The sequence below is a fragment of the Protomyctophum bolini genome (assembly GCF_963924005.1).
Source record: "Protomyctophum bolini genome assembly, chromosome: 18".
NCBI lineage: Eukaryota > Metazoa > Chordata > Actinopteri > Myctophiformes > Myctophidae > Protomyctophum > Protomyctophum bolini.
Window position 1 is genome coordinate 19021564 of NC_137879.1, and position 23516 is coordinate 19045079.

At 40.4% G+C, this 23516-nt stretch overlaps 1 protein-coding gene across 2 annotated transcripts; it reads left to right on the forward strand.

The window, feature by feature from the left end:
* Nucleotides 1-429: 429 nt before the first annotated feature.
* kctd5b (potassium channel tetramerization domain containing 5b) lies at nt 430-22230 on the forward strand. 2 transcript variants are annotated; one of them, XM_080789848.1, is made up of 7 exons: nt 430-774; nt 9985-10093; nt 11407-11498; nt 11813-11908; nt 12140-12244; nt 15987-16112; nt 18553-22230. In XM_080789848.1, the coding sequence occupies exons 1-7, from the start codon at nt 544-546 to the stop codon at nt 18580-18582; spliced, it is 789 nt and encodes a 262-aa protein (XP_080645974.1). In that variant the 5' UTR covers nt 430-543; the 3' UTR covers nt 18583-22230. The 2 variants fall into 2 exon arrangements, with proteins under 2 accessions (XP_080645974.1, XP_080645975.1); XM_080789849.1 differs by lacking the exon at nt 12140-12244 and having other exon boundaries at nt 433-774.
* The last annotated feature ends 1286 nt before the right edge of the window (nt 22231-23516 follow it).

The following is a 23516-nucleotide window of genomic DNA, read 5'->3' on the forward strand; positions in this document are numbered from 1 at the left end:
CAAACCGTAACCTGAGGCTCACACTAACTTATTTGTCGGACACTGCATGCCATGAGAACAGCCACAGGGGCAGGGCTCGTCCATGATGGTTTTAATAGTGCTTTAAGTATTATATTATGTTAGTACTATCCGAAGAAAACCACACACTGGAGGTGAAGGGGGTGTGGCCATGTTTTTGGGAATACGAATAAGGAATACTATTTTTCAATTGTAACAAATTATGTCGACGTTGTCCTTTTTTTTGGTCGTGTGAAGACTACGGTATACAACTTCTCTACCACGGTGTCGCACTCGCACCAGACTCACACGAACTGTGTCTCAACCATAGGTTACAACCTGTTTGTGACGTCGTTATTCCATCCTTGATCTCTTTATTCTAGTTTTGCATGATTCGACGTCGACGAAGGGAAGGGGAATACACGGTGCTTTGCATGAAGTGTCGGGCTCTCACTCTCAGTGCAGCAGCAAGCAGCAGAGGAACATTTCCTGTCCGCTCAGCTCTCTCACTCTCACAACTCACACACAGAGCTGAGGAGGAGAGGGATGGCAGAAAACAGCTCCGAAACAAGCAGTGGCTCCGTTTATCGGAGATGTTTGTCTCCTTCTTCCCCGGGAGAGAGAACACAGGCGCTCGGCAGTGTCGCGGCATCCAAATGGATTCGCCTGAACGTCGGAGGAACCTACTTTCTAACCACCAGACAGACGCTGTGCCGAGACCCCAAATCATTTCTGTACAGACTGAGCCAGGCTGACCCCGAGCTCGACTCCGACAAGGTATGCTAAGCTAGCTAGCTTACTGCTTTAAAACTTAAAATTCTTAAAATATATACAGTCGTTACATTTCGTTCACTTTTGATTAAACCAATTGGACACTACTTGGTCGTTCTGTTTTTTTTCACTAGTTGTGTAATTCCGTAAAAAGTTGTCTTTGCGTTTCTCTTGTGCAGTTGAGTGGCGTTAGCTTGCATTCTTTGTAGCTAGCTAGCGTTCAGCTAAGCTAACTATAGATTCCGACAGTCTCCTCATGACGGGATTTGGTATCTCATTGTCATGTCATTATACTGGAGCTCCCCTAACCAACGTTATGACTTTGTTAAATTATTGTATATTGCGTTGCCGAGTTTTGAACTACTGGTGTGCTTAAACTAAATAGTGTAGTGCTCTTTTGATTTTACCAGTATGTGACTTGAAAAGTGCAAGTTGCTACTGTAGTTGCTAACTTTCCTCTTGCAAGGCCACTAAACATCTATTCCGTGTCAAAAGTCAGTAATGCAAGACATTGTTAGTATAGTCAGTGGTTTTGCACCGTCGGGTATATAGTAACTTAGTAAGTAGCCTAAGCCACTATCAAACAGATGGGATTTTAATAATAAACTTTGTTATTTGAGGGTGGCGGACTGGCGGTTACGGTAGAAAGTTCCGCCCTTTGATATGAAATAATGCCTGTGCTGTCTTGCGCTGCCTGGTTGGTCAGCAATAAGCTTCTTCTATGGAGATCCCAGAAGAGTGCCAAGTGGGGTGAAGTGCTGCTGACGGCCAAGGGATGATGTCACCCATCTTCCTTGAATGGCTGCATTGGACAGGAATCAGGCCCCTCTCTGTTCATCCAGCTGCCAGTAACAGCTTTGGACCACCAGTACTGGGATTCTGTGAAGTAGCCCCATAGTGTCTAAGTTTTGTCTTCTATGTTGGATGGTTCATTATTGGATATTACACCAATCCATTTATGCCCATATTGTTTTAGTCTTCACCACAGTGTAGGCCTTATCGTGGTTCATATTTTCATGCAAATATCCTGATCTCTGATTAATCGGCTTGTATTTTTTACTCTCATACTCTCCTATGATGCCCTGTACTTGGTCCATTGTATTTTTTTATACTTTATACCACCCATTCATCTTCCCTGAGTAATGAGAATTGACCATAGATTGAATATTGTTGGTATTATTTGCACATCTAAAATTTGACTTTTCAAGACAATTACAATTTTGTAATATATATCATGATATTTTGATTAAATGTTTACTATCTTTGTCACACACTGTACATGAAATCTACAGTATGTACATATATATGGCTACCCTTGCACATGACCAGGAAGTCAGAAGATTGATTGCTCAGTTTTTTGGCAAACGCAGTATTGTGTTTCCCAGCCGAGGAAATGTGTGGCTCACTTCAGTCATGCAGTCCGATGTGTTTCAGGAGGACTCTTGAGGAGGACTGCATTATTCATGTTGTTGATGTGAAGTCTGTTTTGCACATTGTGGAAGGCCAGGGAGAAAGTGCACTCACAGGACTGTCAGAACCGATGACAGTTAAAGATAAATCTCTAGTTTAGATAAGGGGTTTATTTCCGCAATTGTTCATGGTTCACATTTTTGGAAATGCCAATAGCATTAGCTGTCATTACTATTGATAAAAGTGGTGCTAAAGAAAATTCAGTGAAGGACTATTCTGGACTATAACAAACAGATGTACAGCAGTCCTTAATCTGAGCCAAGTCTCCTGCGGAGGCGCGTCTGAAGCCTGTCCTGGACGGGGTATCCGGACGTAAAAAACGAATCAAATGTGTAATAGTGGACAGCTCTTCGCAAACAAACCCAGGTTCATTCAAGTGGAGATTCAGCGCTCGAGAGCTGCATACATTTTTCAAGGATTCCATCGCATAGAATTATTGTTCCTTTCGCATCTAATTCTTTTCATATTCTTCGTATCCATTTGATGCCTGAGAAGCTTGTCTCTGAGGGGCGAGTGAGAAATGCAGGCACATTTAGTGCAGTCCTGGGTTTCCGTTGTATGTCATGCCTGAGCACACTGTGGGAGACAACGTAAATATTTAAAGGTGATATCATCTCCTTCACCACCGCCTCCAAACGACTCCTTCTCAGCACAACACTCCAGAGTGCCACTGGCAAACCAGGGGGCAACTCCAGGCTCATTGTTGTCTATAAGTCCACTATACATTTACAAAAGCTAGCCTGTTCAGGAGGCCCCATCATCATATTTCCAAACTCTGTCGCCAGCTGGAACTTGGGACCTCCTGATGACTGATGATTCGTCAAGCAGAGTAAATATTTTAGGTTGTGCGTGCCCCCCCCCCCCCCCCCATTTGATTCTCAATGCTATATGGCTGGTGCCCTGCCCAAAGAAAGCGCTGGACAAAAGTGGACAGCAGCAGTGATTTCCTGCTTGGCAGGACTGGACAGCAGTGATTTCCTGCTTGCCAGCCTAGCCTAGTCCTGGTACTCATGAAGGGAAAGCTTTTAGGCGTCTTCCAAATCGAGTTGCTCATTTATTGCCTGCAACATTTGTATGTCATAAAATGTTCAGCTAAATGTATTGTTGGTGTGTGTCCTGCAAACTGGTCTGTTTGTACTGTATGTGCTCTCAGTCACACACATAGGAAAGTTTTAAATTGACACTTTTAAGTTTTAAATATAATTTGAAATGGGAGTGGAGATGGTTTCACATAATGTAGCCGTGATGTGATGGGTGTATTATTTAGAAGACAGAGGCCTATTTGACTATGCCATTACTACTTGTACTCCTGAGGGACTTCCACTTGGCTAGACTAAGTAACTACAGTCATGTGACTAGGGAAGATCTACTGCAGCATCTTTCAGGCTTGTGTCTGCAGGGTGCTTATATTCAAGCTCAGCCAAGGTGAAGGCGGCTGCCATTAATAAGGGTTCCATTCTTTTTATTCATGGCCTGTACACATTTGCTGATTGGAAACCTTTCACATGGTGATCGAAAAAGTGGCATTTTTTGTCTTGTGTACAGTTAAAATATGTGACAACAATATACTGTATTAGTGAATTGATCACTAAGATCAGACCAATCATACTGTTGGATGTTGCTTGCGATGAAAGTTTGGGCAGTGTAGTCATACCAGTTTCTTTCTGATGTAGTTGTAGATGGTAATAATAATTCAATTTGTGCAATGACTTATGAAAGAACAGTGTACAAAAAGTGTATTTTTCACAGTATTATCCAGTAGCTAAAGTGCTATGATGTTTAACTTTGGAACAAAGGGTATATCTGACTTACAAGGTTCATGTATCTGGAGTGCCTTATTGGATTTCCATGTGCTTGAAGGGTGGGCCACTGGTATTTCCTGCGGGGCGGATATGTATTGTGTGTGTGTGGGGGAGAATGATTAGGTTATACAGCAAAGCTTTCCTCTCTGAACTGAAGCCCACCATCCTAATTAGACAGTGTTTACATTCCCCCTCTGTCAGTCAGCAGTTATCTGTAGTCCTCCTTGAATTTGCTCATATTTAGACATACTTTGATCCAGGGCCATCATCTGTCACCAATACCTTATTAGGTATAGGCTAGGTGCATGTGTGTGTTTCACCAAGATAGTTTAATCAGGTGGTTTTCATGGGTTATGGTTACACCTTTTCAGTGTTTCAACGTTTTCTGACATTGCTACACTTTAGAACTAATAAATAAATGAGTTAGTTCAAACTAAAGTGGATAGCAGAGCACACCACAAACAGTGGTAAAACAATGGCGTTTTAGTGCTTGGTATGAACAGCCCTTTAGTCTACTACTCTACAGTGACTACACATTGTTCAGAGTCAGACCAGCCGCAACACACAAGCATGTAAAGAGATAGAAAGTTAGAAACTTAACGCTACAGTGATGATGTAGTAAAATAAATACATATTTAGTCACTTGCCAGCCCAGAATGCCCACGCCCCCTGTCAAACAAATGTGAAAATCGCTAAAACGAGAGAAAGCAGTAAATGGAAAAATATTAGACATACTTTGATCCAGGGCCATCATCTGTCACCAATACCTTATTAGGTATAGGCTAGGTGCATGTGTGTGTTTCACCAAGATAGTTTAATCAGGTGGTTTCACTCATCTTTTACTTTCTCTAATAACCCATTGATGCCTGAGGCCGAATCTGGGAACGCCTTCTAGGGCCTGACCTAAGGTTTCTGAAAACCTTCAAATTCTGATGATTTTTTTTAAATAGTTATGTTGCTACATGTATAGCAATAGCTGATGAGACACAGCGCGCCGGCATCAAGGGTAGAACAACGTATACGTTGCACCAGGCGTCAATGGGTTAACAACCAACCTAAAACATCAACCGTGGTTGAAAAAACCTAGCTGTGCTGAAATTACCAACTAGCTCAAATTCACTTCAAGAAAATACATTTTACGTTTACATTTGGGGATGTTGTTCTTTATTTGAATGAAAAATCCGTTGTGAGCCACATGAATATAAAGTGAGCTGGCTTTTTTCCCCCTTCCTTTTTTTTAACTTGTGATGTAAAGTCTTGACTGTCATGGAACTTCCATAAAGAATTAACCTAATTCAAAGAACCTGTCATGCTATAGCCTAACCTTTTGTGATTTCATTTTTACTTCTAGGCACTCGGCTATCTTGCTAATTAAATTACTTTACATTGGAGATTGGACAGTCTGCTACTAAAGGCTTCCATGTTTCCATCAACTTCTTGTGGTTTTTCAACGTATAGGTTTTTTATAACCATGGTCTTGGTTACAATAAGGGTTCATCAGTGTGTCTTGTTTTGGGAGACACTTTTGCCGTGTGTGTGTGTGTGTGTGTGTGTGTGTGTGTGTGTGTGTGTGTGTGTGTGTGATTTTCTGTTCATTGTGTGTGTGTGTGTGTGGTTGTATCAGCTTTGTCTATCAATATTCACAATCTGTTTCACAATAGAAACATTTGTTGCTATTCACTTCCGTTTACTATAGAGCACCGAAGTCCTGACGTAACTCGCTCATCCCTTTGATTCCCCTGGTTCACGGAAGTAATTTCTCTATGGTAGAATAACATGGGGTGATCTTAATATCGTCTACTATAATCGTCTACTACAAGCTGTCTCTGCGTTATTGTCAGGGAGGTGTCTCTGTATCGTTTGTATCATATATGAGTGACTGACTGTTGCAGTCTGCTTCTAGAGAAAATGTAACTAATTCAGTAGCAGTAACATTAGCATTTTATCTCAGCCAGTTGATTCTTCATATCCATATGAGTGAAGCGGCCGGGATGACATGTTTATTTTTCAAACACAGTTCTTATATGAGGCAATCTAAAATCCCCCTATGGGGATTATAATGCAAATAAAAAGTACATGAACCTGTGGATTTGCGCCCTCTACCGATATTTACCTCAGACTTAGGTGCTCTATACCTTATATCTAAGATGTTTTTATGGCTTCTCTATTAAAACACAGGACACTCGAGAGTAAGCACCCGGACGCTGCTTTTCTTCTGCTCCAATGTTAATGAATGCAGTCGTTCTCACTGTCCTTGCATGTAAACAATTTATTCTGCTCTGGGCGGATTGTTTTCTTCTCTCCTCATAGAAATATGTATACAGACTATACACTGGCACCTGACCATGTCCCCTTCCCCCAACGCCACCGCACAGTAGTAAACCCTGGCAGTCTGCCATAGTCTAATTTGACCCGCCATAATCTCATAATGAACTGAATTATTATTAGCCTATGTTCTCCACTTTTCTCATAATATGAAGACCAGATACTGTTATGTAGACAGATGCCAGGTCATTATTGACCTGGCATCCTATAGTGTTTATAGTTTCAATGAACAGAATTCGATGTAGACCTTGTGTTGTCCTTGGTTACTGTAATTAAGAGCATCTGGATTAAGAGCATCTGCTAAATGCCTAAATTGTAAATTGACCAGTCTGCCTGTCCGTGAGTCCATGATTGGACCAAAGCAAGCCTTTCAGAAAATGTAGTATCGACCCCTCTTGTGGAAAGTTTCATTGGACACCTCACACCTGTAACACGTGTATCTCTGCGTAATTAGACTGGGATTTGTAATATTCAAATGGAGAACTGTCTGGGACACTTTTTGAGGCTAATGCCAAGTTCTGTACTGTCTTGTGTTTGGCATTCCCCAGTTTCCTTTGCATAAATTCCAAGCACTTGATAACTTTTGTAACATTATTGGCAAGATGTAATACAATACGGTATGTACTTTCTACTGTATGTTGCGTTGTGCTTGGTAATTGTTTTTGCGATGACACTGAGGAAAGAAATTAATAAACAAAGTTAAACGCTTAGTTTTCAACCCCCTTCCTAGTCCCGACTCTAAACCCATGCCTTCCTTGCTCGTATCCTCCACTCCTGGTTGCCTATATTCCCATGGTCCTCTTCCTATTATCTCCCCCCCCCCCCCCCACCCACACACGCACCTCCTGGCTGTTGTTCAGAGATCCCTGTCCCTGGCCCCCAGAGAGGGATGGAGAACAAGAGACATGGTCTCTTGTTTTTCATTTAAAACGGTCTCCTTTGTTTGTGTGTTTGGGTCCACATCCAAGCCAGTCAATCACTGCACTTGCCTAAATCGGGGTCTCCATCACCCCAAGTGTGGTGTCTGTTGCCTTGCATACTGTATATTCGAGTTGGACATTATTGATGTTTGTCTTTTTGGCTGAATTTTGTGATTTAACAAATTACCCTCTATTTCAGTGGTATAACTGATAAGATAAGGTGCTTATAAAATGAGTTGCAGATGTGTTTTGGGGGAGGCTGCATGGAGAATAAGTGGCAGTCTGCACTTTTGTGAATGCCCTTCCATTCAGCTTGGTTGCAAACATAGTCGGGATAAATTATGAATTGGTGGAGTCTGGATTGGTTCATTTGGTTGATCTGTTTACTTTGTTATGCAGCCAATAAATCGGGTTGTTTCTTCTTCTTGGTTCTGCTGAATTTGCATGTTTCTTTCTAATAGGGTCCTGTGTCATTTTGATCACCTCCGGCTAACAAGTTAACAACCATGCATCCGTCAACTGTTTGTATGGAAGATGGTTTGCGAATGACCATACTAGTCGAAGTGACCACTGGCCAATATACTCTGTTGGAAATCATCACTCCACCACAACTGGTGAAAAGATGGTCACAATCGATTGGGAAACTGATATTTTACAATTTCCATTAACGCCGGAATGTAAATGCATTCATTTAAATGAACAAATTTACAAATAAGTGTGTACAATGTGTATAGTATCTTTCATATTACTGGTAATCATAAGTGATTGCTGCAATGAAGGAATGTCTTGCCAAATTTTGAAATGTCCCACGTGGGTCAGAACAGCCATGCTAGCAGTAGCACTGTGTAAAGAAAAGCAGACGGCCCTTGAGTTGAAATGAAGCATGATATAGAATGTCGTGTCACTGTGTGACCTGCAAAGCTTTGGCCTTGCTGTAATTCTTTCTCCCCCACTGTATCCTCCTAGTAGGGCCACCTGTATTGTATGCTTAAACATCAGTGAAAGTGTAAGAAACTGACTCATAGCAAAATGACTAGAATAGAATCCCTCTGGGTGCCTGTGGGGTATTTTTTGACATGAAAAGAGGTCAGCCAACCAGGAGAGTTCAGAGATTCATTACAACAGAAAATGCTCTGGGACCTTTTCTCATTATTGGAAAGATTAATGTGGTGTTGAGTTGAAGGTCCATGGCTTGTAGAACAGGGCTAGCTGTGAATGTCGCCCTCTGTATATCAGTGAAGGATTACCTGTGTGCTTGATTTTGGCCATGGTCTGGAAATGTATGAAAACAATGCTTGTTTCCTTGTGTACCATAGTTCAATGAGATGTTGTTTTAGGCGAGGTGCGGCATAAGAAGGCAACCAGAAAACAATTAAGTAAAAAATATCCAGCAAACACTGGATAATATCTCCATTTAAAGTATTTAATGGTCATGAACGTAGATCTCCATATTCTCTTTAACATTGAGACATTTACAATGACTGCTAATTTGTCTAGATTGCGCCCTTTTTTTAAATCCAATGCAGCGTGTTTTGGTGAAGTATACTGCCCTCCGAGTCCAAACCTCGTATGAAACTTATTTTCTAACATGCGCTGCTCCGTGCTTGCGGTTATGATTAGGTTAGGGTTTGAGGTAGGTTGTCATGCTTGGTGTTAACTCTGTGCGTGGCTTACTGTATGAAGTCTACGAGCAGCTTTTACCTATTCTAGTGTACTAGCTGGGCAACGTAGGTCAGGCTGATCTAATTGTTTTAGCTGTAAGGTAAGGTAGCCATGTTTCCTTCTGGTTCCCTCAGTGGATTCAGCCTGCTGTTCCAAATCTTTCTGTTCTGCTCTAATTGCTTTACCCTCCTCTTCCTCCCATGAGACCAAGATCTTCTAATCACATTACTTATAGAAATAGGGAAATACCCAGTGGTTATGAAAGAATGAGGATCAGACCCAAGACCTTTGGGAATAGGGAAGTGCTATTCCAAAACCACAACGCACGCATGTGCCTACTCGACACATGCTGAGATTATGAGCTCAGTGGTTGACCTTATAACTCGTATGCTTTGGATCCCTAATACTGAGTTTAATAATCCTAAATGTGTTTAAGTGAGTCTAGACTTATCCATGGATTAATTTAGCCTTAAGGTCTTCTAGTACTAACAATATGCATTTATGGAATTGTAATTTTAGCATTTTCTTACTCTTACTTGTCCCCATTATGCCGGCTGATGCATGGGGCAGCAAAAAGTTTCTCCACTTGCATCTGTCTTTGGCTATCTTCTCTATGGTCCCCCAGCTCTGATGCTGTTGCTGGAGCTCCTTCTCTATCGTCTTACACCGTGTCATTTTAGGCCTCCCTTTCTTTTGCCTTCTGGGGACCAGTGTAATGCGACTTTTGGGATCGCGTTGATATCAATTGTGAGGACATGGCCAATCCAGGTCCAACTACGTTTATTGATTATGCAGTGCAGAGCGCATGCCATCTTGTTGGGTGATGTTGAGGAGGTTATTGTTTGAGATCTTCTTGGGCCAGAATATACGCAGGATTTTGCGCAGCATTCTGCACAGTATAGTAGTGTTTATTACGCAGCTTTGTTAGATCTGGAGTTTTTTTTTGGTGCTGTATTGATTCGACTTCCACAAGTCTTTTTGAAGGATGTGTATGCTTTGGTTGATCCAAATTTTATCATCTTTTTTTGCCTCCTAAGGATGAAACTGGTGCCTATCTCATAGACAGAGACCCCATGTACTTTGGGCCGTTGCTGAACTACTTGCGGCATGGTAAACTGGTGCTGAACAGGGACTTGGCAGAGGAAGGTAAGGTTGCCCACAGAACATGGCATGAATATGGATGCCAAGGCCTTATACCAATCCTTTGCACCTCCACTGTTAGCATTCATGACACGCGTACAGTACACACACGTCTGTGTGTCCATATTGTCTGTTCAACAGACAATATGGATTTATTCCGCCAGAAATGAGGAACACGAAGGTTTAAATTAGTACCCTAGCCCGCCAAACGAGAGACTCTCGTGTTTGAGGGCTTCTTTAATCCATCTATTAATCCGATCGTATCACTAGCTAATGTTGCTACCCGTATCAACACAAAGTGGGACACTGGCTACCGCCATTTTGAAGATGTGTGCGCATCCACTTCCATTATAAGGCCTGTAGCTCTGTATCTCAGAAAGGACATTCTAAAACGATTAATCCCAATACTTGATTCTGATTGGCTGGTTACCGTCACGTGACCGTTGTAAATTTCACAGATAATCCACACCTTCAATCACTTTGTATCATCCTGCAGCCTTGTAGCTGTACTGGGGAAGGGGAGCACTTGATTGCCTTACACACGCTGGCCGTGCGGGCGTGTAAGCACCGCCCGCACTCATATGACTGTGATTGTGTGGCTCCAGGCAGCCCCGTAAAGACATCAAGCACTATTCTCCCGTCACATAGTCTACTTGCCAAGCAAAACAAGGAAGTGTGTGGCTCGCAAAGCGTAGCTACTTTTGTGAATTTAATAGTTTTATGAGGTTTGTTTGTAGAAAAGCAATAAGCCACTCGAGGCCCCAGCTTACCAGGTATTTTACAATGGCTGAGAGGGCACATACCTACGCCTCCCAGCCATTGTAAAATACTGGTAACCTGAGACCTCTCGTGGCTTCTTGCTTTATTGAGGGGGCTGTTTCTGGTGAATACAAGGGTTTTCAACGGTCTGTAGCAGGCGGGCTGACACTCGCGGTCGGGTTTTTCGACCACAACAACATCCGGGCATGACACCACACACGGCAGTTTGTCATTGTAACATCCGGTTACGGATATTTGGCTCTTCAAAGTAAGTGTTACGTGCGATAAAAACCTTGGCAATACGCTATCGAGGGATTAATTAATGCTGGCGTGAATAGAGTTAAAAAGCAAGGCTTTTGCACACCTACAGGTGCGTAGGAGAGAGTTAAGTGCCTGATGTAATGAAAAAGAACAAACACCCGCACACCGTCTTCAAATGCAGTGGAAAAAACTTTAATAGGGAAACGGCAACGTTTTGAAAAATAACAGTTTTAGACATACACAATTGTAACTCGACAGCAACAATGTTAATCTTGTTTCCCATTTCACTTGATATTCAGGCGTGCTAGAAGAAGCAGAATTCTACAACATCACATCGCTAATAAAGCTCATAAAGGACAAGATCAGGGAACGCGATTGCAAAACATCACAGGTGTGTAAAAGGTGCCCCAGTGGTTCCCTGCTCTTACATTTAATACAATTGTGTTTTGACTGCGCAGTAAAATCCTACTTGGTCCATTTGTTTACATTTGTGTTAAATTAACACTTGGGATATTGCCCACTAAATGTAAGCAGAAAAGCTTTATTCTGTAATATTGTATTTTGTTTCCTATTTCAGTCTTTTGCTATAGCAAGCTGCTTAGGAAGATTTCTCACAAACTGTACCATTTCTGTGTTGCTTTAAGAAGCTATACTGCCTTTGTTTTTTCTTTTTTTCACCTCCTTGTTTCACCTCCCTCTCGCCAGGCCCCGGTGAAGCATGTGTACCGGGTGCTGCAGTGCCAGGAGGAGGAACTGACACAGATGGTGTCCACCATGTCAGATGGTTGGAAGTTTGAGCAGGTACAACCTCTCCCTATGGAGGAACACACACACACACACACACACACACACACACACACACACACACATACACACACACACAGTAGCAGTCCACCTTTCATGTGCTCCGCCTGTTCCCCCTGCTGTCCTCACACTGACCTAAAAATCTAATCTTAAATATTGAACATGAGTTTCAAAACAAAAGCAAGCCTCATTCTTTCTCGATGTCCACGCTTTCATTGGTTGTTGCAGCTTGTCAGTATAGGTTACGGGCGGGCCCACCAGTCAGAGTATCTGCTGATTGTGTCAAGGGAGGTGAAGGGAGAGGAGTCGGCTTTGCCAAACAACAGCGGAGAGGTGTGTCCCACAAATTTACTGTCCATGGGCTGGTCACTGCATGGTCCCCATGTCGTCTGTCTACACTCGCACACACCCCATTTGGCCATTGTGTGTCCCACCTTGAACACACTGCTGGCCATCTTTCTATTATGTTTTTATTTATAAAATCTTTGTGGCATTAATGTTTACTTCACCACTGGGACAGAAATAATGGAACACCTTTTTCTTGTCTTTTTTTCTCCTTTTTTCATACCCTATTCACAGTTCAATCCAGCTAGTGAAGAACTTCATTGTTGTATATCTACAATATTGAGCTATTCTGCATTTTTACAATGTAATTCAGCCAAATTCAACTAGATTCTATGTTAGAAACTGAAATTTAGTTCTCCATGAGAAAACCACTAAAGGGCCTAATTCCACTGAAAAGGAAAGCACTCAATTTAGAGATTTTGTCTCGTTTGTGTCAACTTTCCCTTCAGGGATGAGAGATCACTGACTCTCCCACCAGAGCTGAAACCTCACTAATCTCCTTACACAGGTCAGATAGGAAAGCCCATTTCCTTATGCAAAGCTCAAGCTCAGCAGCCAACTCAGTCATCCCAAGGGATGAGCATAGTTGACCTACTGCCTTGCTTTCAGGGCCAACCAGTGGCTCTGTGGCCTCCCGGGTTCCCCAACAATACTATTGGGCCAAGTTAAAACAGTACTTGTTTAGTGGTGTGTAAATGGTATACTTTGTGTTGCTTTAGTTTATCCTGAGCATGAGTATAAACATTGAACTTTATTTTTACACACTGTGTACATGTAGAAGGTTTAACTAGTTGTTCAGCCCTGTTTGCATCCACAGGACAGTATAGAGTTGTTGTGAAGTAGTAAAGATAACTCTGATCCATAGCGTTATGAGTTCTCCTTAACACTATGTTACTTTTCAGCCGTTGCCTGTGGCGGAGCAGGCTGCACAGCCTCTCGTCTGTAAAAAAAAAAAAAAAAGTAGCTATTCGCTACTCTCCAAAACAAAGACTTAAGATGTTTGAAAGCCTACTTTCCTAAGTGGGAACACTGAACCCCCCCACCTCACGTCTAGAATACTCTTGTTGGCCAGAAAATACTGTATTGGTGCTCCCACCAAGCAAAGTAAGGCTTTCAACATAAAAACCTTGAATAAAACCATAAACTATAAAAACGTTGTGTTGTTGAGTATATAGTGTATCTTGATTCTTTATATATATATATATACAGTATATATATTATTTTTTAACTAAAGATGAGAGGCAGTGCTATCGGAGGTGTGCGGGCAACGGCTGAAAGGTTACATGGCGTTAAGGAGATCTCCTTCCAACGCTATGAACCAGATCAGAACAGCCAACTAAACTCGCGTTACCCTTAACAGTGGAACATGAGTTAAATTAACACTGTAGATTTTGCTCTGCAAGCTACTTTGGACAATATTATTTATTTTCCTGATGCTCTTACCCAGAGGAATCTATAGCATGTGAGCTGTCTGTTCAGGTCTGACGGCTGTGAAAGAACATTGAATATTGTGGGGAGTCTGGGGACTGGACCTGTGTCACAACTTTGTCTCCATGCAGCCCTGATACATTGTTGGTGGAAGAGATGAGCTAGTGAGTTGATATCAACATCACTATTCCTCATTATTACTGTGTCTTTTTGTTTGTGCTAAGCAAGTATTTAGTAAGCGTACATTGCACTGCTGGCTTCTAATGCAGGTTCTCTCAACAAACAACAAGCCTTTAGCTAGAGTGGTTTAATGAGCTGCTACATGTCTGAACTTGCACACCTGGATGTGCTGTACGTGTAACACACACACACACAGTCACCAGAGATAAAAGCAGTTAATATGGAAGAAGGATTGTTCTGTTTATCCTTTTTCTTTTTTCCAACTGCATCTAGTATGCGTCTTGTTTGCATGATATTCTGTCAACTCAATGTGAGCATGCACTTATCTTTTTCTTTTTAAGAGACCCTTCTTAAACTTCGCTATGTGAACTCGTCTTGTGTTCCAAAATGTGCCTTAAGCCTCATTCATGCATCATCGTACTACTACAATACTTGCTGAATGTTTTCTATTTGGCTAGTTGAAGGGGAATAGAAACATTTACTGTAGGTATCCATAGTTGGTTTTAATGTAGCTAGAAACCTGGTTAACGTTATTTTTTTCTTCAACTTACGGAATGAAGCAAGAATTTATTGTGCAGAGATAGGTCTAGTGCAAATGTTGAAACAAAAACATGATTGGTTGATGCTTCACCACATCATTGGTGTGCTGAGTAGGGGGGCATTTTTTATCTTCATGCCACTGGCTTCCATTGAAATGGACTTGTACTGTAGCTTGCTGCTTTGTCACGGCTAGTGTGAACACAACATCGTACATACAGTGTATATCTCATTGGCCTACTTCAGAGAAAAAGCATTACGCCTGCCTGGGGCTCCACTGAGCACATTGCGTTCGAAGGCGTCAAGTTGACGTTGGCATCATTCATGGATTTATTATGGGTCTAAGCGACTGAAACGTCAACCTAATAAAGTGTCTGACGATGTGAGGGACTACTTATATACAGTATAATGAAATAATTAAATAAATGTATGTTTCATTTCTTTCTCAAAATTAAAAACATTCAATGGACAAGTCTTGCCACAGACATGTTTGTCTGTGTACGGAGAGGATGATTACATTCAAACGTTATGTATAACATGGAACAAAATGAGTCACCATCACAAACTGCAGTTCAGCTCTAAATAAGTGCTTTGTATGTTTATTTGGGTAGTTTTAGGCTCAAATTCTCAAAACTCTTGAGAAAGCCACTTTTGGTTAATAGATTATTTAAACAGCCTGGTGTCCCTGGTCTAAATTAGCCTGTGGAGAGATTATTAAGCTATATTGAAAACCAGTAGAGCTCTGGATCACAGTGAAATAATTGGAGAAAATTCTACAGAGGTTATCTTCAGAGGAATGTTAAGAAAAGGCAATTTGGTTATATAGTGAGTCAGATTGTTAGGCAGCCACCAGTTTACGTTTTTATTTATTTTCCCCAAATAGCATGTTGTTCCCTGTGGCTGCCTGGGTCCATGGCATGCACTTGAATTATTTTTACTACTATCTATCGATACAATTTGTTTTGTCTATAATATATACTACTACAATTGAGCTACTCCTTTTTTTTCTTTTTCTTTTTAGAACCACATGCTCTCAATTTGTTACTTTGCAATATCTCTTATTTATGTCTTGTTGTCTCATTTTGCCTTGCAAAATTGACACGTCCCCATTTGTATTCCTGATGTTTCATCTTGGTGTGTAAACCAAACTTGCTCAGGTCTTAAAGTTCTCAGTCCTGTGGACTGATTTCAGTCCTGAGGATCTCATATGGGTCATTTAATGAGATCAGTGCAGATTTGCAAAAAAACATTTTCAGTCTTGGGATTGTTTTTGGCTTTAAGCCCTGCTTGCTGGATTGCTGCTTTCCCAGTTTGAAATAAACATGATTGAATTTCATTCTGACAGTTAACATTTGGATCTTCTTTATATTCTCACTTAGTGCATTTTGCTCTACTGCCTTAAGTCTCCTTTTAACTTTTTTAGACCTGAAGACACCCTCTATCTATTAATCCCCTGTTCATGCTTTTATCCACTAGTTTCCGGTGTCTCTTTCCATTCAGTCCTCTCGCACGAGTAGGCAAGTTTTTGTCCCCATTATGTCTCAGAGGTTAATTGTTCTTCTCTGCTCTTCTCTCCTTTCTCCAGCTGGTCAGCATAGGCTCCTCTTACAACTACGGAAACGAGGACCAGTCTGAGTTCTTGTGTGTAGTCTCCAAGGAGCTGCACAACCAATCCTACGGAACAAACAGTGAGCCCAGTGAGAAGGCTAAGGTGAGCCTGTGTGTGTAATTGAGTTTGTGCGTGTGTGTGCATGCATTTATGTGTGCTTGTACAGCTGTTTTCAAATCCATCCATGGCAAACATCTGTCAATGATGGTCTGTGTTAAATGCACTAGACTGATGAACACTGACCCATGGGGCAGTGATAAGTACCTCTGGTTTATTGATGGAAAGTCTGTATGAAAGAGTGCTTTGTGGCTACTGCAGTAAGACGAGACTGGCTTCTTCACTTGTAGAGAAAAGGGTTTAAACTCAAAATGTGTTAAAAGTGTAAACTAGCTAAGTAGCATTAATGAGACTTTAGTAACCTTGATCAGTATTCTCATCAGTCGAAGACCAAAACCCCTCAGGAACAGAGCAGCAGATTTTGAATGTCCTTTTTGTTGTCAAAGACCAAGTCTAATGGCATTAACCCAGCTTTAAGATTTATGACATGTTAGATGTGACCCGAAATCATTGTCTAAACATTGTAATCCATGTTCGGAGGACCATGAGAGCACTGGTCTGGAGGATTAGCGTAGCAGTGCCATTACCAAGGCCTCTCATTCTGTCCAAGAGCTTTGGGAACAAAGGTCCAGACACGGCCTTGGGAATTAAACTGCCATCCCATCTGTAGGTCCCCATTCCTCACGGGCAACACACAGGGACACAACACACATTTGAACCTAAATCCACTCCTATTTAATGATTATGCTGGTTGAGAGATTAAGATTAGCAAAACAGTCTTTTATACAAAATTCAAAGAGTACAGTATGTGACATTAGAGGTTACTTTGTGCTACATTTTAAGAGTATTAGTAAGGCAGATATTGGTGGGGGCAGGGTATCGCCCATTATCCAAAGTGAAATATTCTAATATTTCAGAATATGCCTATTTTAAAGTATTTGAGGACCGGTAAATGCTCTACTCTATAGGCCCACAAAAACAAGTGACAAGTGATATTTATTCTGATTGGTTGTTTCTGAATCCAGCCTTTGCCGGATATTTGTTTGAGAAATGCATCGATGCCGTTGCAGCGACGTACAGTAGCGTGAACATTTCAACCACCCCTCCCAGTCTAAACACACTAATCCATTGGTTTTACTTTATTTTACTCTGTCCCCTCACTCCCTAACATTTACACCGTTCATTTCCATTCTTGCATTTCTTGTCTTCTGTGCTGTCTGCATGCTGCATGTTGCTCAGAGAGAGGATGAGGAGACGGATTATGAAATATATGACTCTGATTAGAGACTGAGCACTTTGTGACTCAATGGTGAGCGCTCAACTGCTCTCTTAGTGCCCCATACCTCCAGTCCTTTCATCCCACCTTCCCTTTTCAAGCCTATCTGACCCTATTTGCCTTTTCACTTTTGACCTTTAGTAAAGGTTGGTTTACATGGGTGTGGGGGGCTTTTAATTGGACATAATAAGTGTAAACTCAATTGATGTTTGGATCAAGTTTTAGGTCCACCACTTGGAGGCAAAAAGCCAATAAAAGCAGGTAACACAGTCTGTGAAACCTGATGTGAAAAGCCCCTCCAGCCACCTTAAGTTGTGTAAATAGTAAATACAACCTTTTGTCCAATGTTTACAGCTTTGTATCTGGAGAGTAATCATCTGCTTTTATAGGCTCCCATTTGTCCTTAACTTGTAGCTAAGCAGATGAGTTTCCCTTCCTCAATCCGGGAATTCACAATCTTCTAAGGTGACATAAAAGTATGCTTAGTTGCAGGTTTTAGTACTGCAACTAGCCAAGTTTGACCAAATCTGTCAAAGCTTTCACTTTTTGAGAATTGACACCAAACGCAGCTCTGCATGTGCAGACAAATAGTCTAGCAAAAGCTTTGTAAATGTCCTTTTCTTGGCATATCCACCCACACCCACCCTCTCTCCGCATTTAGTGTTTGTTTGAGCCTGCATGTAGAGCGAGTGATCATTTATGCATGTGTGCTGTTTAGAGCAGATGCAATGCTGCAGGAGTGCGTTTCAGTGACCAGGTTAAAAAATGTCTTTAGGAATTCACTTGTGGGGGACTCTTCACCAAGCAAATTGGAGCCAAGCAAACTGGGGCCAGTGAGAAATTGCTTTCAGTAAAGCACTTCAGAATGGAACAGAGAGTAGATGTGCCTCACACGTACACAACCATTACTAGATGGGCTTTAGTACACACAAGACTTAACCAACCATTACGATGTAGTAATTGCAAATTGGTGGCTTGGAATCGTGCAAATCAAGCATAGACGTGAACATTGAACAATTATAAATGCAAACAAACTACTCATTTCAACTCGCCAATCTACAAGTTCATAAGACGTTACAATTTGCAAAGCATTTGTGAGCTTCTAGATGTGCTGTTTCTGACAAAGTTTGAAAATGTCCAGTGTCCAAATTGGTGTTTAAGTGACTGACTGACTGTCTTTATCTGACTGACTGCCTTTTATCCCCACAGATTCTTCAGGAGAGGGGTTCCCGTATGTAAAGACAGGACTCGGTATTATGAGCTCCAGGTGTTACGATGCAAACATATCATCCACGTGCAAGAACGTTGGGCGCAATGGAGATTTTAGTGAGCAGGGGTGTACATTCGTTTGTGTTTTCCCTCAATTTTATTTTTTATTTTGTGATGTAAATAGTCTGTTTACTGACTTTTTGTGCCTGTACAGTAAAACTGGACTTTTGTTTTCTCTTCATTTTTTTAAGGTTTTCTTTCTTCAACAAAAAAAATAAGGAATTATGTTTTATGCTATAACATATGGCCATCTTCATACAAGGCCAATGATTCACTCAGGGTCTTCTATTGAGTTAATACTTACAGTATGTACTCCAACTCAAAGGTCTTGTAAGGGATCATTATGGTCTTTAAAACTCAAAAGTATTAAACGTACACACACACACGCCCACTATCTCTCTCACTCACTCACTCACTCACTCTACGGAATTTAGATATCAAGAAGGGAATTTTGGATTTATCACATCGTGAGTAAGGGCCATTAAAGGGCAAGTACACTCTAAAACAGAACAACAAATCTGTTGATTCTGAAGATCTTGGACAGTTCAATTAAATTTGAACATGCAACAACCAATCTCCAACATTAGAAAACTGTAGATTGATTTTTTGTATTCATTATTTCATTTTGTAAATGCTTTTAGGCTAATGTTTTTGGCATCATATCCAGTGGCTTGCTGATGTATACTTAGTTGTGCACCATTGTCGCGAGTTCCTCTGTTACGCATGCAGTTCTTGCAGGCATCGGGTGGTGTGTACAATTTCTGATGTAACTCATTTATTGTCATCACAATGGATGCCTAGACACCAAATTGTAGTGCCCAAATCGAGAAAATGCGGAAGTAGAATGTTCTTCCGGGTGCTTCAAACACCAGTGAGCAACTACCATTGTAATGCAGTGGGGGTGGGGTTTTCCGCTCTCTAGTTTATATATAACTCTATGGGTCATGCCCAACCATACCAAGACTTTGATAGCTTACAACCAAAACACTTTAATAACTAACAAAGCATGATCCCAGCGAGACACGTTACAGTGAGCTTGTAGACGGCTATTGTTGGGTGCATGACACTGGCACGCAACCAAGTATAAATCGGGTTAAACAATTCACACACCGAACATCACAATGTTGACAGTGTTGCCACTGGTGACGCAACTATAGCCATGCTTTCAATGAGGCAAGAAGGAAATATAGATGGCTAGCAATGTAAGTCTTCAGACAATCACAGTTTACAGAGTTGAAAATTATGGAGAAAAAAATAAATGGTACGCTGATCTATCAGTAGTGGCGTGAGGGAGGGATATGGTAGGACATAGCATGTTATGGCATTTTGGTAATGATACAATAACTCCTAGACAAGTTTTTCATGTCCCCTGTCACAATCATTCTTGGGCAATTACAAAATAAAATAAGCTCATAGAAATCTAAATACTTTTGAGGAACAAATGTTTTGAAGCACACATGGCAGAAGACTTACAGTACTTTGCAGCCACTGGTTTCATACTAATTGTCAGTTTAGTAGCACTCAGGTTTCCCAGTTGATGACATCACAGATTTAACCTTAAATCTTGGATTTCTACAGTACCTTAAACTTCCCCGTGTTCACATAATTACACTGAACTGTCCAAAATCTAATTATCTAATTTCTAATGTGAAATTGTGATTATTATTTTTTTCCAAACATCACAAGGTCCTATGAAGTATGATAAGAAGCTTACTTTTCTTTTTGTAAAATTAAATGGTTAGGAAAAAACATCCTAAGAGATAATGTTGTCTTTGTTTTCCCACTGACTTCCAAGTTTTCCTAACCTAGTTTACTTTGTGCATTAGAGTGAACATCTGTTGGGGAACATCTCTTTTCTTGATTTCCAAGCAGAAATTATTTTACCTGAAGGTTTGGGGATTGCAATTGTCTTTGAAAGCGGTGGTGAAGGAATATTTGTTCATATCCATAGGTTGATGTAAATAATCTAAGACCAATATTGATATTTAACTCTTAAACTGCACGTTTTGTACACTGTATAGAGAACACAACTTCAAATAGAAGTTGTTTATACTGGATCTTTAAAAGCTAGACATTTTTTGACCATGTTAACTTCTGTTTTGCATTGTTTGTACAGGATTTTACGACCTATTGAGATTTGTAAGTTAGGATTAAAGTGTTTGGCGCTGAATATGGTTTCTTTCACTGACAACATGCCTGGAACATCTTTTGATAATCAAATAACTATACCTTGGCTGGCTAAGAAGTTGACTGTTACGTACAAAACATGTATTTTTCCTCCAGTGTGATACATTCTTCAAAAGCATTTTGACTTGTGTAGATTTCATACACAGCATTACAAGCACTACAGTGGGAAGAACACTGTGCACAATGCTTTCAAGCGTGTAATGTGTGTAAATACTGCAATTTAGGACACTTTTTATAGAAAGTAATTTCAGGTTTGAAGTGTGTTCGACTGGTTGGATATTTAATTCACTAAATAATTGTTTATAGTGTTGCCTTCTTCCCAATGACCAAAATCCAATGTCTATGTATATTCTCCACATTGTTCTTTGTGTCAGGGATGAGTGATTTTTTTTTCTCCTCTTCCTTCTTATTGCTGGCACATGTACATATACAGACTTGTTAGTGACACACAAACCTCCTTTTACTCACAAATACACACTTGATTCAAAAACACAATTTTATATTTTTGGGGACAAAAGTATGGATGCATGTTTTATATATATATATAAATATATACACACAAGGGCTTTTAAAGTGCGAAATCTGAGATCTGCAAAGAGGTTCAATCAAAGGAGAGTGAATTTCCTGCCAGTGCTAGGCTATGTTTACATTTGCTGTAGTATTCTGAAGCCTTCCAAATATACTGTGTCTTGCACTCCCTTACACAACTTAACATAGTCTGACTTCTTTGACCACAGAAATGGCACCAAGCACTCTGAACTCCACATGGGTACCCTTTTGACCAGTTGATTTGTTAATCTGTGTGAATTCACTCAATCCATTTCGTCAACCTCCAAGCGTTTCAGACAATCCTGTTTTCCCCTTTGTGATAGTATAGTGTTGGTAATTTTAAATGATATAATTTAGCTGTCTGCTCTGAAGAAAGGCACTTTAGTGTCTCCGTGAGCCCAGTTGCAATGAGATTTAAGTGTTTTGTATTTAGTTGGCTAAATTATGCTGTTGTAACCATATAATTTGATGTAGGTCTACTCAAGGTTTTGTAATTCCATGATTTCAGCAGCTATTACCTCCAGAAAGAGGTTGTTTCATTAAGCATTTGGCTTTGATCAATTCATTAAATCCATGAACTTATCAAATATGTAGCCTAATATCTTGTAAGTGCCCAGTTTATTTTGATAAATAGTTAATCATTAACCAGACCACTGTAATGCATGATTGAAGATGGTCACACTTGTAATTGGAGGGAATTAATGAGTCATCTCTCAATCTGAATGAGTTATGTTGATAACTAAGATTATCATATCACCACATACATCACTTCTATATGATCTTATGCAATGTTTAAAATGTACTAAATAAGTGTGATGTTAATGGGATAGATCTATATGGTCTTGCATAAAGGTAAATCGAATAAAAAAGTTTGTCTTTTAACATTGTGTGCAAATTTGTTATGCATTGTGGAGAAATGGGGAAACATGTCAGATTGTTTCTATCGAGCAGATATTGCTGTGGAAGAAATGCAATATTTAAATAATTATTAAATAAATCAAATCAGTTTTTAATTTTTCAGTATTTATAAAGAAATGTGTCTGATTGGAAAGGGAAACAATGGTGATTAAAGTAATTTGTATCAGGAAGTTACAATGACAAATGTAGTTTGCAAAAATGCATAGTTGGGCAACAAGGCACCGGTATGTAAATCGTGCAGGTATAATATATATATATATATATATATATATATATATATATATATATATATATATATAATATGTATGCAGAAAAGAGAGGTAGAAAGAAATTTAAATGAATGGCGACCTCTTGTGGCATTTAACTCCTTCAAAATGTTTTTCTTGGCTTAGTGGGTTAATATACCGTATGCCTGTTTACATCACATTATGTTATGTTATTGTTGGGGGGGGGGGGGGCTGTGGCTATTTTAAACGCATTTATACTTATATAAAGGTGTTTTGATGATAAACATCTCCTCTGTAATAACTTTGTCTCGCAAAGGCTCACGAGAATTATTTTAAACATTGTTTGATTTAATTGGAATAATTTAAACGATGTTGTTTTAATATAACAACCAAATCCATAATCCAATTGCTGTGAACTGTACAGGCTGCTTTTGGGTTGTTACGGAAAAGGGGGTCTGCTATTTCGTCAGTACAAAGATGTTGGAAACGAGAAGATCGCTATCTTGAGCCCTCAGCCCTGGGATCAACTCGTTTTGCCGTTTTCTGATCCGGTACAGAGAAAATCAGCGGATACGGATATCACCAAGGATATTTCCCCAGAAACAAGGGTCGTCAAATTGTTACGCCTGTAAAATTCCTTGAAATACATATTTTATATTCCGTTTGGTGTGTCTTTAACTCTTTATTTCATTCTAACTATGGCGACTGCAGAGCATTGGCTACTCGACTCAACCGGATACGGATAGTAGTCGTGGCCTAAAGCGGACGGATCACACTACTCAGTTCGGAACGAAAGGCTTTGGTAAAGTGGCAATGCGGGTACCCATTGGCAAAACAAAGGAAAATAAGTGGGGACTGGGATCATTGCATCTGATCTGCGCAGTGCCCACACAGGCACACCAGTACACTACACTAAAATATCTAAATGTCCAACTTGTTTGATACACTATTAAATACATAAATAATAAAACATGATTAAAAAGAGTATACCTAGCACATTTTCTTATCAACTGTTCAAGGCTT

Excerpts from the sequence above, each read along its gene's own strand:
- kctd5b (XM_080789848.1), top strand. The coding sequence starts at position 544 with ATGGCAGAAAACAGCTCCGAAACAAGCAGTGGCTCCGTTTATCGGAGA. Across the intron at positions 11,499-11,812 it reads GCGATTGCAAAACATCACAG|GCCCCGGTGAAGCATGTGTA; the intron begins GTGTGTAAAAGG and ends CCCTCTCGCCAG. Across the intron at positions 12,245-15,986 it reads TGCCAAACAACAGCGGAGAG|CTGGTCAGCATAGGCTCCTC; the intron begins GTGTGTCCCACA and ends TCCTTTCTCCAG.